General features: G+C 40.8%; 1 protein-coding gene across 1 annotated transcript in view; it reads right to left on the reverse strand.

Moving 5' to 3' along the window:
* TFIP11 (tuftelin interacting protein 11) overlaps positions 1–13,192 on the reverse strand; it is a 108,999-nt gene extending 95,807 nt beyond the window's left edge. Inside the window, exons 1-3 of the mRNA XM_078684251.1 lie at positions 13,080–13,192; positions 2,132–2,337; positions 606–768 (exon numbers count right to left, since the gene is read on the reverse strand). Coding sequence (XP_078540377.1) covers positions 606–768; positions 2,132–2,331 — 363 coding nt within the window. The 5' untranslated portion in view covers positions 2,332–2,337; positions 13,080–13,192. The remainder of the gene's footprint in view (positions 1–605; positions 769–2,131; positions 2,338–13,079) is intronic.
* Between the last annotated feature and the right edge of the window lie 511 nt (positions 13,193–13,703).

The following is a 13,703-nucleotide window of genomic DNA, read 5'->3' on the forward strand; positions in this document are numbered from 1 at the left end:
TTTATTAGAGACTTCTATCTGAACTTCTATGAAGCGCTCTGGTGCCCTGTGAGGCAGGCACACACTTTATGACACATTATAATACCAGATTGATGTACCAGGAGAATGACCAAGGCATGTCTGCACTAGACAACGGTGAATGTAACATTCTTCTGCATCTGGTCAATGATGTCAGGGACGTAGCCTTTTCTTGCTCTAAACAAACAAGACATCTACAAATACAGTTTCCCTTTTTCTACATGGAGTTGTATACAATCTTACGCAAATGCTTTGTACTTTCTGGAAGACAGTGACCTCAACTGTAATACAATTGGAAATACATCGAAGCTACCCAGAGGATGCGGAGATTTCAATATCCCATCCCTTTGTCTAGCAGTGATGAGCACAACTAAGGGGACTAGCAAGCAGGTATGAAGAAAAGACAGAGGTCGAAACTAATAGGGACTAGGTATCTAGGGGACAATTACAAATAAACCAAATTTCCTAATTACCAACAATTACCTATAAGGGCCACATAGAATCATGGAACAGTGAGACAATACAAGTGGTGTTTTTTCCCCAGAGAGTATCTAAAGAAAGCTGCCTACAGCCTCTGCTCAACTTACAGTTTTTAACTTCTTTGGCTCAAACTCCTTAGGAAAATCTTCTCGTTTCACGGGCACAGGAACTTCTTCATCCGAATCAGAGTAGAGCTCTGCCTTGTCCTCCGGTGCTGGTCTCCGTATTCCAGCACTGATAAAATTGACAGGGGCCGTATAATCTCGCGATCTATGATCACATAAAACAAGACAAGAAGGAAAACTTGGTGGACATGAAGTAATTAAATACCATTAACATGCATGGGTTACTTATTTGGATTTAAATTCGGATATTCCAGAAGACTATGTTACCCATTTAAAAGTCAAAAAGAACATGGACAACACAATATTCGCGCCACCATCTACACAGTTCATTCACCACCATAAAAAGGGACAAGAAACTGCTAGAAACAAAGCTCTGGAAGATCTAACAAGGTTGCCTAGTTGAGCTAGTTAAGGAGCCAGATGACACCAACAAATACAGACACACATATACATCCATACAACTAAGGGCACAGCCACACATGCGCACACTACTGTTCACTAAACCTGAATAGAATTTTGGCAACTCTCAAGTTCAGACACGCAATGGAGACATCCACGGAGTAAACATACAATGTGTGAGCTTAATATTCTCAGTAGGGAGCATATAAAACAGTAATACATTGCCATCTAAAGATTGCATGGACAAAGAATTCAAGAAAAATCAAGATAAGAGGGATAAATGGTGAGAAGACTAAAGGCAAAAACATGCAACCTCTTGCTTTGATGGGAGGTTATTAGCAGAGCACCCTAGGCCTAGATTGCACAAACATATTTACAGGCTCTTTAAGACAGACAGCAACAAGAGGCTCGAAAAATGGAGTACAATTTGGGATATATAAATGTAGCAATATAGCATGCTATATTGTGATTTTAGAAATACATGGCTTATAGTACACTGAAGAGCTGTCCAGACACTTAAGTTTTAGTAGAAAAGCATGTAAGTAAGTCACCCTCTTGTCTCACTCAAAAATATGGACTGCAACTGCCTTCCAAAAGATTTAGTGCATTTATTTTATTCAGTACTACAGTAGAGCTGCTGAAAATACCTAGCAATTACTGGTCTCTTAAAAAGAGATGGCCTGGACTCATACCTGTAACCACCATCACAGTCCTTATGAACGAGAAATAGTCATTGGTTCTGCATGAATTGGATGAACCGTTAGTTTATATACAGATTAAAATAACAATCACAGCAGGACTGTTGGGGGCTTAGAGAATCTTTCTAAGTCAAGGTGTACGTTACACTTGCCTCATCTGCTACCGACATGCAGCAGGTTTGGTAACACTAGAAAACTCACTCAGCTACACATCAGGTTTTCTTGGGTATTTCTGAAGGCCCTGCTGGCAGAGACCAAGGCATTTCCAGGAAAATATGTGTTGCACCAAAGAGAGGTTTGCACTGACAGGAGCCTGATAGTAGCTTTAAAGGACTTTAGTTTCTAGTGCTGGGTACATACAGCTTGTCACATACACATTCAGAAACACTATACATAACACACTTATCATACTTTTTGCCTCCAAAGCTGGGTCTCTCATCGTCTGAATCTCTCTCTGCCCAGATCCCATATGTTGTATCTTCCTTGGTTTGAAAGTGACGTCGGCGGTTTGGGTTAAACTCATTCTGCAGATCCCAGTCTGTGATCTCAAAACGTTCAATTTCCACTCCATCGTCGTCATCATCTTTGCCATAAAGATGGGACATCGACATGATTCCCTAGAAAGTAAACAAAACATTTTACTTTTGATAAATTGTCAGTAATGCCCCTAAGGTAATATTCGAACAAACAATATTTTCTTCGTAGCATCTCACAGGATGCCTGCAACAAATACATTCCTAACCATAGAGGAGTGATCAGGCATAATTCACATTTGAAAGTACTGACGCATTAGGATTAGTTACACATATTCTTTAATGATCATAAATGAAATTTGTGTTGTGGTGGCTACACTATGGTCAGTCTTTCTTCATTCTCTTGAAAGACGTTTCTTCAACAAACTCTTCTAATACCTAATCGTGAACATTCCAATCCCTGCTTACAAATTTAGGTACATTACACTCAATACATGTTTTTAATAGGCTACCTCTGCCAGACTTATCAATCTCTACACTATTATCCTTTCTCAACCCCGACTCACTTTTGTCATTTAAACAGTTCAACATACTAAATTCTTTACAACTCTGTCCAGCATGGGCTTCAGGGATAACACCCTCCTGATGTTTCTTCTACCTTGCTGACAGCTTGCACTCTGTTCTCAGGCTCCATCAACTACATGCTTATTTCATATAAGTCTTGCATCGAAAAATTACAGAGGTACACGAGAGTTACCAATACAATGTTTTACTGATAACTGCTCTCCAGGGGGGACATGAAGTGGTACGACATGGAAGAGTCTTGAGCACTTTTTATTTTAACAGTTATCCCGTGCCTCCTTTTCCCCACTGCCCCCTTGCTGGGTCCCCTGTCCATCAGCCCCAGTCACCACGTGTTGGTCTTCACACAGCGCCTCCTCCAATACGAGTGAACCACTTTAATTTAGATACGGCCCTGGCAAGTACAGAAAAAGCCATAATTTGTACACGGGATAAGGTGGTGCCCGAAATGTTTTTTAAGCCTAAGCAAAGAAGAATGTTAGACCCTTGTTTCACAGATTCCTTAAAGAATGCATAGTCAGCATGTAGGAAGTTAGAACAGAAATGGAGGTTTTCATAAAAAGCTGATGGCAGAGTTATTTATAAAAAAGGCCATCAGGCTTTATCTCAATAACATTAAAACGCCAAGAAAGCCCACATTTTAAATCTAATCGACAATGCGGTTAACTCATCGAAATAATTCTACAAGATTCTTAAAGAATTCACTAATCATTTATCCTGTAAAGAATCTATTCACACATCTCTAGCTTTAGTAGAAGAGCTAGCGGTTTTGTTTTTTTACGAACAAATTACCAATCTATAACTCTTAAGAAAAAGGAATTACACATGAAATAATATGAGAGTACGTTTCAGAGGAAGCTTTCAATTGCTGTTGTAGGAGTTTAATAGGGTGATACCAGATCAAGTGAACTCCCTTATAAAACAAATTAAGTCCAGATCTCCTGAAGATATAACCCCTCCATACATTATTGCTCCTTGCCTCACTGAGTTATTCCATCTCTCTCTAAACATGGGTGTGGAAATCAGCCAGGATTACACCCATTCAAAAAAAGCCTACAGCGAATTTTTAATGAGTTAGGATAATTTATACGTATTTTCTTGCTACCTTTTCTTGGTAAAGCCATGGAAATCTTGGTGAATTCACAACTGACAGCATTTTTGGAAAGCCATAATCTCCTTGATCCTTCCCAGTTAGGCTTCCGTTCATTATATAGCAATGAGACTGCACTGGTGGAGTTCCTGGACATTATAAGACTTTCTTTAGATATTGGATACTCCTCCATGTTGTTCCTTCTGGATCGGTCAGCAGTATTTGAAACCATCTCTCTTTGCAGTCTTAATTAAAAGACAGAGAGATTGGTCTTGGAGGGAACGCCTTGGAATGGATGAAGTATTTCCGAAGTCCTTTGTCCCACGAACCATAGTCTTGGATTAGGGAGTGCCACAGGGATCTGTATTAGGTACCACTCTTTTCAATATCTATGTGGCTGGGTTTTTGAGGTAATCTCCTATGCAGATGACACTCAGCTAGTCAGCACTATAGGACCTAATCCAGAATCAACCAAGGAAAGGTTCCCAGACTGTATGAATGATATTGCCACATGATGCAGCAAAACGATCTGCAGCTTAACACAAGCAAGATAGAGATCGTTCTTTGTGGTAAATTCCTCTCTGTATGGTCGGATGACTGGTGGTCGAATAGCCAGGGTGTAGTCCCAACTCCGTAGGTTGTGGGCAGAAACCTGGGCATCATGGTGGTTGAGGATCTTTCCATGAAAGAACATTGATTACATCACTGGCGCTTGCTTTGGACTAATGCGCCCGCTCCTAAAACTATTTCAGTGGCTACCACTTCTGTCAAGAGAACCCTTGGTCCAATCCTTGCAGTACCACATTATGGATCAGGGGAAGGGCACTATCTGTAGTTAAGGTAATATTTGTGTCCATATGTTAATGCTGCTCAAACCTGTATTTATGGTTCATTAACTCAAAGCCTTTACTATTATGATTAGAGCTCTAAGTAAATGTTGGAAGCTTTTACTGCACTACGGACAGTGGTACCAGTATAAAAATGTGTACGCACGTTTTCAAAGTTTAGCATGAGGATATATAAAACGCTCCCAGAATGCTCTCTGATTTGATGCAAATATTTGCAGAAGCTTGAAAGCAAGACTGATAATACTTTCCTTTCAAAATAAAATGTTTATAAAAAAATGAAAGACGGACAAAAAAAACATTTAGCTAAACTACTGTAAAAGTTCAGGCACCATTTCTCTGCAGCATCATTTAGTAACATTTGTTGCAGCATGCTAGTATTGCCTGAAAATATTCATAATGGAAAATCAGTGTTACCAGTTTTTATAAGATTATGGGAAACAAAAATAAACAAGCACTGGCAAAGCCAGTAGGTCTTAAATTGGTGGTCGGATTTTTAATTTTGTCAATGTATGAATTGTTTTGGCATGGTTTTTGTAAAACCTTATTGGTGAGGGAGCTGCCGGGTCCTCAGCATTATAACAAACATTGGCAATAGCAACAATTGTTTTTGGTCTAAAAAAGCACACACTGCCACATTAGTTATTGGCAATGAACAAAACTACATTCTGTGCAGATATGCTCCTTGTGAAAGAGCAGAATGCGATCACTCACAGTGTAGCCAGCCCATACAAAGAGAGACAGACAGAATTTTAATAAACGTAAAAGGTCATGGTCAACGTCAGATCAAATTAGGGGCCCAACTATTAAAGACAGTTTCCAAAGTACATGTCTTTGCATTAAGTGCAGCTATATGGCTTTTGTGAATTCCCAAGAATTCACATACGTAGGACAAGAAATAGTACTCCTAGAAAATACTTGTGAACTGCGTTTTAGCATGAACAAATATGCATGTGTAGATTTGCTCATGCGAAAATCTGAGTGTTTACAAGTTCACTTTCCCTCCAACCACTCTTTTCCCAACTCTGGAAGAATGCTTACGCCTGCCATTGTCAGTAGTAAAGTTCCCAAATTTCTCAGTATGGGAAAAGGATAGAGAATAGTTGTTGAAAACCCTTAAAACATGCAAGTTATTAGGTTTGCACATACTCAAAAGGACATTCTTACCCTGGAACTACTGCTTACCACTACCTTCAGCTCCAGTATGTAGATCTCTGAAAACGTGGCCCCAATAAGGGGATTGTAAGTATTCAAAAACTACTATGGTATAAGCCCAGGCATAATCAGAGAGGCTACATCAGAGCTCTTATATAATGAGATTGCTTCCATAATTCATCACCACACTACATGGTACCAAAGGGACAAGTGGATTTTGTAACAGGACAAGTCGTTTTATGAAGCAACCTGCCCTATGGACAAGTAGATATTTCATTCAATTCCACACCCCTGGGTGGGCTGAAATTTGAAGTGAACAAGCAGCAACAGCGGTACAGGCACCTCACAGCTTTACAAACATCCTGCAGTGAAAAAGAAAGGTAGCGCTCATAAGATAGAACAGAAGGCTAAACTACCTTTAATTTACTAACAGGATGCAGTTTCAAGTGCACAAGCACCATGCTATTCAAAAGACACTACTCAGGTATTGCATGAAAGACGCTGCTCATGTGCATGTGTGAAATACTAAAATGACACAGCACACGTGCGTGCTTGTCACATGCGCAGTGCCAATACAAGCACAAGTGCACCCGGCGCTGATTTACATTTAAAGGTGCATGGCAGCATTGAAATAAAGGATGACGGCCATTATAAAGTCAGGTAGATCTATTTTGAGCATGAGGTGAACTGCATCATTGAAATAAATGACAATGGCCATTATAAAGTCAACTGCAGTACAACACAATGTCAATTAAAACTACTTTAAGGTCAAACTAGACTGATATTTAAAATTTTAAAAAGGCACATTTATATATTTTTCTTTTCCCTAAATACAATATCAACTGTAGAAAGCAGCAGTGAAGCTACAATAAACACAGAGACACACAATGACGAGGAGACCATAGCAAATGTATAAAGCATGATTTTCTGAAGGCCTTTAAAATTTCTCTTATCAGCAAAATATTGCACAAGGGTGGGAGAAATGGAGAATATTCTAGCATCTTGTAAACGCTACATGTAAATAGTACACAGATGAACAGGCAAACGATCTACTACTCAATTTAGTAGGTGATAATGTAGAGGATTTGAACAAGAAAAGGCAACAAACAAAGGGCTCATAAAATGTCTTAATGACAGGTTTGATCGGCAAAGGAATTTGGATTTAGAAAATTATACATTTCAGTGTTGCTTTTCAAAATAAGGAGACGTCCATGGATAAATATGTAACAAGATTAAGGAAGCTGATCACTTTATGTGAATTCGAGAAGTTTAACAATGAAGAACCAATAAGAATTACCATAATTCAAGGATGTTCAGTAAAATTCAGGAAAAAGCTGTAGGAAAAACACCTTACAGTCGAACAGTTACACAAGCACAAAAGCCTATTACCAATATGGAGCAAGGTAGGGTAAAAACTGAAGAACAAGGACAACAAATGATACTAATAAAGTATATGCAGATGGGTAAAATAAAGAAAAAGAAGCTGTGTTATAGATGTGGATTGCAGTTCCCAAATATAAACGTTTGTCCTGCACTAGGTCAACAGTGCGCAGAACATGAAAGGTTTAATAATTTTACAAGTTTGTGCAGGTTCAAGAGAGATACAAAAGAAGCATGGAAAAAAACTGAAACAAGCAAAATATGTTTGAGACTAAAAGGAAAGTAGGTAAAATTAAATATCGAAGGTAAATGCAAAGTGTTAAAAATGATTAGGAGGATGAAGTAGATAAACAGTCAGAAAGATTATACAGGATGTCTGAAGGTAGAAAATTCAAACAAATGAACATGAGCAGAACAGAGGAAACTAAAAAGACAATGTCTGTACATATAGTAGAGGGCACTCAAAAAGTACCTTTTGTGCTAGACAGTGTAGCAACGTGCAATTTAATATGTGTCACTGAATATTAGAACAGGGATGAACTACCATCTCTTAGTCCTCTTAGTCAAACATGTAAATGTTTCTCTAGTGGGAAGCAAAACATCGTGTTTTCTGTTTAGGAGGGGTTACAGAACTAGAAAGATAAAGCAATCACATTAACGAGGCTGTGAAACCTGTGGCGCAAGTTCACCTACATTTACGGACTAAAGTAGAAAAAGAGATAAATTTGCTTCTTCATCAAAATATTTTTGCGCCAGTTTCTTGGCCAATGCAATGGATCTCCGATTGTGACAGTTCTGAAAAAAGATACAGAGAATATAAGAATTTGTGTGGATATGAGTGCTCCCAACACAGTGACTGATAGAAAGTCGCATCCAAGACCACATTTATAAAGGGAATGATAAGTAGCATCAGTGGTGTGCCTAATCTTCTCAAAATTGAATTTATATAAGGGATGCCATCAATTAGAAATTAAAGATTAGTCTTGTTAAATAACATTTTTGCTGCATTTAGGACAATTTAGGTACAAAAGATTGAACTTTAACATATGCTCAGCTGCTGTATTTTTTAGAAAACAATAAAGACTGAAAAAAGGCCTGTGAGGAATGCTATAAACTATAGTGACAATATTTTGATATTCAGAAAAACACAGGTAGAACATGATTGAGCGTTAAGTGAAGTGTGCAAACTACTTGTGACAGCAGGTCTAAAGCTAAACTAAGGAAAGTGTGAGAAACAAATTCTCAATTTATATTCTATGGTCACATATTTTCTCGCACTGGTACGAGACCTGATCCCAAAAGTATCATCTGTACAGTTGATAGCTATTCCTAAAGTGTGTCTGAACTACTTCCATTTATGGGAATGGCCAGTCACTGCTCATAGTTCGTAAAAGAATTTGCCACTATAAGAACACTGCTCTGAGAATTCACAAAGAAAGGTCAAAAATTCATTTGGGATGTGAACTATGAACAAGCGTTTAAACAAATAAAAGAGGACATATTGTCTGCAGCTAATTTTAAGTATTTTGATCCACAATTGTGCACAGAGGTAGTAGTCGATGCCAGTCCTGTGGGATTTGGTGCAATGTTGGTGCAGCATAAAGCTGGCAGGGAAACTCCACGGTATGTGGTTTCACATGCTAGTAAAAGTTTGTCTGATGTTGAATGCAGGTACTCACAGCCAGATAGAGAAAGTCTTGCAGTAGTTTATTAGTGTGAACATTAACATGATTTTATATATGGAAAACCCTTTGCTTTAATAACAGACCATCATTCACTAGTTGCAATTTATTGAAACCCAAAAATGACAATGCCTCCACGTACTGAAAGGTGGGAGATGCGACTGATGGATTATGATTTAAAGATCATTTACAAGCTGGGAAAATAATTTAATCCAGTAAATTATTTGTCTAACAGAGATAGAAGAACAATTGGAAGCAGAAGAATACATATGTTTTGTTATCAGGTCTACCGTGCCAGGCATTAGATCAGAAAAAGAGCTAATTGGATTGACTGAGAAGGATGAAACAATTAAATAAGTAAAAAATATATATTTGAAAATAAATACAGGTTAAAGAAAACGGCAACACGATTCCAGATGTAATATCACAACGGATCACCCAGCTCTAAAGCAGTATCCACAATTATTTACAGGACTAGAGAAGCTGAAAGATAAAGCAACCTGTGGCGCAAGATCACAGAAGAGTTCTAATACCACACAGGCAAAAGTAGAAAAAGAGATGCATTCAATTCTTCAGCAAGATATTTTTGAGCCAGTGCAATGGATATCTCCGATTGTGGTAGTTCTGAAAAAAGATACAGAGGATATAAGTATTTGTTGGGTTTTGAGAGTCCCCAACACAGTGATTGGCAGTAAGAAGCATCCAGGACCACAATTTTAAAGGAAATGATAAGTAGCATCCGTGCTCAGAGGCTGTAATTAAGCTTACCGACTGACAACACATGTAACAGTAGATGTCGCCATGGGAGGTTACAAAATGAGACAAGGCGGTACTAAGGAGGGACTACTAAACCTATTGACAAATGAACAGCCGCTGTTTACATAGGAAATGGCACAAGCCAATGAAAAATATGTGCGGAGAGTGGGTGGAGCTTCAAGTGCCTACCTGAATACAGCATGCCTTGCAGAGCAACGCATGTGTTGCCCTGGCTCGACCTAAAAATAAAATACTATGCTGAGAGCAAGAAGTCTTTACGAAATTAGAACTACAGTGTAGGAAACTCAGTATTGGTGAAGCAACAGCAAGTAAGAAAGTCACAGAGTAAGTTCCAAAGTGCTCCTTAGGAAGTCCCAAAATTCATGGGACTCCAATCACAGCCAAAAGTAAAAGCAGAGTAATAACAAGAAATAGTACTATTTTTCAACAAATGTAATCCAAGTGCTGAGTCTCTTCTCTCTTTTGTTTCATTTTACTTTTTCCTCTTTTTGAAAATGAAGGGGGGGGCAGGGGCGGATTGGCACTGCGGGCACTCGGGCATGGGCCGAAGGGCCGGTGTCTCAGTGCACTCTGTGGGCCGGTTTTTCCCCCTTTCCCAGTCCACAGAGAGCACTGACAGGGAGAGGACAGCAGCTTCGCAGTTCGACCGGCCGTTCAGCGATGATCAGCTGTGGCCTCTCCTTGACCCCCTGCCCTGCCAAGCAATCATGCTGGGGAGGGGTGATTGGGTGCCAGAATCGGCCTCCTGGGGGCCATGCGTTGCTAAGGCCTATGATCCATTTTCACCTCGGCCCCTCTGGGGCCCACGCAGCCCAAAAACAGTGCTTGCATTAGTCCTCGCCCAGAGCCCTTCTCATTCAGGGCATAGTGGGCGAGGAAGAATGGGTCTCACTATGGGGGCCAGGTGATGTGGGGAACTCTCACCATCTTTACCTTAGCCTCCCACCCTCCCCCATGGATGGAACAGAAGCTGTGTTTTGTACTTTATCCCCTTTGCCTTTCAGGGCTCGACAAATCCGAAAAATGGTACTAGTCCTGCAGGTCTAGTACCATGGAAAATCCCCTCGACCGGACTGCAACCCACTTGACCTCCGTCTCTGAAAACGGAGCAAAAGTGACAAGATAACAAGATTTAAAGGCTACTTTATTGCTCATTCCCTTTAGGAGCAATAAAAATGCCTTTAAATCATGTTATCTTGTCACTTTTGCTCTGTTTTCAAAGACAGAGGACAAAAGTTAGTTTGACTTCCTACTCGCCAGAAAGGGCGAGTAGGACCTAAAAATAGCTCGTCCTGATCCATTCTCCCTCGCAAATGCGAGCGGGAGAGTGGATTTGTCGAGCCCTGCCTTTGCCCTGAGGCAGTGAAGGGCTGGAGAGGGCTGAGTAATTTACAAATAGCTGGGGCCTCACTGTTTTTCAGGTGCTCCTGCGCTGGAGGGCTGGGGAATAATTTTTTAATAGAAAGGGGCCTCGCTCTTTTCAGGTGCTCCTGCACTGGAGGGCTGGGGAATAATTTTTTAATAGAAAGGGGCCTCGCTCTTTTCAGGTGCTCCTGCTCTGGAGGGCTGGGAATATTTTTTTAAGAGAAAGGGGCCTCACTGTTTTCAGATGCTCCTGCGCTGGAGGGCTGGGGAATAATTTTGTGATAGAAAGGGGCCTCGCTGTTTTCAGGTGCTCCTGCGCCGGAGGGCTGGGGAATAATTTTGTAATAGAAAGGGGCCTCGCTGTATTCAGATGCTCCTGCGCTGGAGGGCTGGGGAATAATTTTTTAAGAGGAAGGGACCTCGCTGTTTTCAGATGCTCCTGTGCTGGAGAATCATTTTTAAAAGAAAGGGGCCTCGCTGTTTTTCAGGTGCTCAGCTTGTAGGACATTATCACCTTGACCCTATGTTCTTCCAAAGAACAATATCCTCCCACTTACATTAATTGTGTTTCATGAAAGGGCACGCCCACGAATGTGGGCAACGACCGCGAATGTGGGCCACCCCGCGAATGTGGGCCACTTTTTCCGTGAGTGCCCTGGCCAAATTGTAATCCCAATCAGACCCAGGGAGGGGGGGAGGTGAGGGGGGTGAGTAATGTAATGATGTCACAAACTGTGAGATAGTGGAATGCTGCCATTGGAAAGTAGTTGGGAAATGGAATATATACAGGGGCAGTTGAGAAAAGAGCTGTAGTGACATGCACTGTGTTGAGTGTGCTGACTAAAGTCTAAAAAAAAAGGCCCTCCTGTTTTGACTCATTAATTCCAGGGATTACAACCCACATATATACAACTTATGACTCAAGCAATAAACCTATAAGCTGTAGTAGACCTTGTGACTAAGGCAGATACTCAGTGGCTCAGAAACGTGCACAATATGACTAAAGCAATGAACTACAAGTGCAACAGATCGGTACTCATGCATGAGGAGTGTGTTGTGATGACTCGGACACAGGACAGGTTGAATACAGCTGTAATCATCAGTAGATCGAGCACAGGGAGCGTGATCCCACCATCGCCAGTCACATTACAAACTGCCGCCGGTGGAATCCACTCACGCAGCACCACAATAGAATGGAACACAGGGTATGTCATACACACAGCAGCATAAAGCACTGCTATTAGCAAGTACCACATTACAACAGTGTTGTAGGGCCCTGAACCTCCAGGGGGAGCAACGCGGTAAACCACCGAAGTTACGTAATGAGGACACTATATACACCATAAATAAGAAAAACCCCAAATCACAGAGAGGATAAAACCCCAAGAGGTATACATCTGTCTAAAACATGACTACTAGAAATTGCTTGCAGCTTGGATTTTGATGCAACAGGAACCAACAGCTTTATATAGAGCTCCTGTCGTTACAAACATATCGGGGTGGTTTATATCAGAGCATCAGCTACATAATTCGAAATATGAAGCAAATAGGACCTTATAAGTAAAAGCCAAGAAAATAACTAAATACTTGAAATTTAAAACATGGTACAATTATTTGCTAGGTCATCTGACTACACTTCCTCACTACAGCTATATGAATAAAAAAAAGATATATATACACGTTTGTAGATGGCACTGATTAAACATACTGAACAGCAATACAACAGAAAAGTATGTAATATATATGGTTGGCCTGAGAAAAGCCTGTGAATGAAAGAAGATTGATTTTAGTTCGAGGTTAGAGAACCCGGGCAGAAGGTACAACTGGGTCGAAGGGGAATTTATATAGGAGTGAGAGCAGGCACTACGAACACAAGAAAGGATAAAAGAAGACTAGAGAGGGGAAGGGTAGAGGCAGGAGAGTATGCTGGTGGGCAGAGCAAAGACTGAGGTTAAAGAAGAGGGCTCTCGCTCTTTTCGGGCTCTCACAAGTGACCCGCTGCAGACTTACTGCAATTTGAGAGCTCCAGCTGCAGGTAAATTCACACCGGATCCCAGGACACTTCCCTCACATCCGGCCGCTGTACGCTTCTTTGTACGGTACGCGTGAAGGGACAAACTGAGTGCGGTACTGCAGTAGAAACTGAAGAAAGGCAAACCAAGCTGCTGTGCGTCGGCTTCCTACGAAGGAAACAGGAAACGGAGCGCCATCTTGGAAAAGAAGCCCCTGTGCGTTATCCCAGGCATCTTGGTAGAATGTAACCCATTAAGGAAACGTGCTCCATCTACTATCAAAGTAGTGTCAGTGAATTTTCAAGGTTGCACGTACTTTTGCGCATCAAAGAAAAAAACACTGCTATTTTCCTCATCTTGCAATGTCATTTGTATTGAGTTTGTTTTGAGTTTGAGAGTACAGCTCATGTTCATGGCTTCACTTCTAAATTCCCAATTGAATCGGGAGATGACTGCACCGCACAATGTAGTCACTTTGTGTATTAACGCACACATATTGCCCACCTCAGGCGACCAGCTGCCCCATGGCCTCAAATAAAATGCATTAGAGTTCAGCGATGGGTTTATGAGTGTTCAGAAATAGACTGGCGCACTACAGGTAGTGGTTGGGTTCAAAGAGAAA

The sequence above is a fragment of the Lissotriton helveticus genome, chromosome 3_2 (genome assembly GCF_964261635.1).
Source record: "Lissotriton helveticus chromosome 3_2, aLisHel1.1, whole genome shotgun sequence".
Lineage (NCBI taxonomy): Eukaryota > Metazoa > Chordata > Amphibia > Caudata > Salamandridae > Lissotriton > Lissotriton helveticus.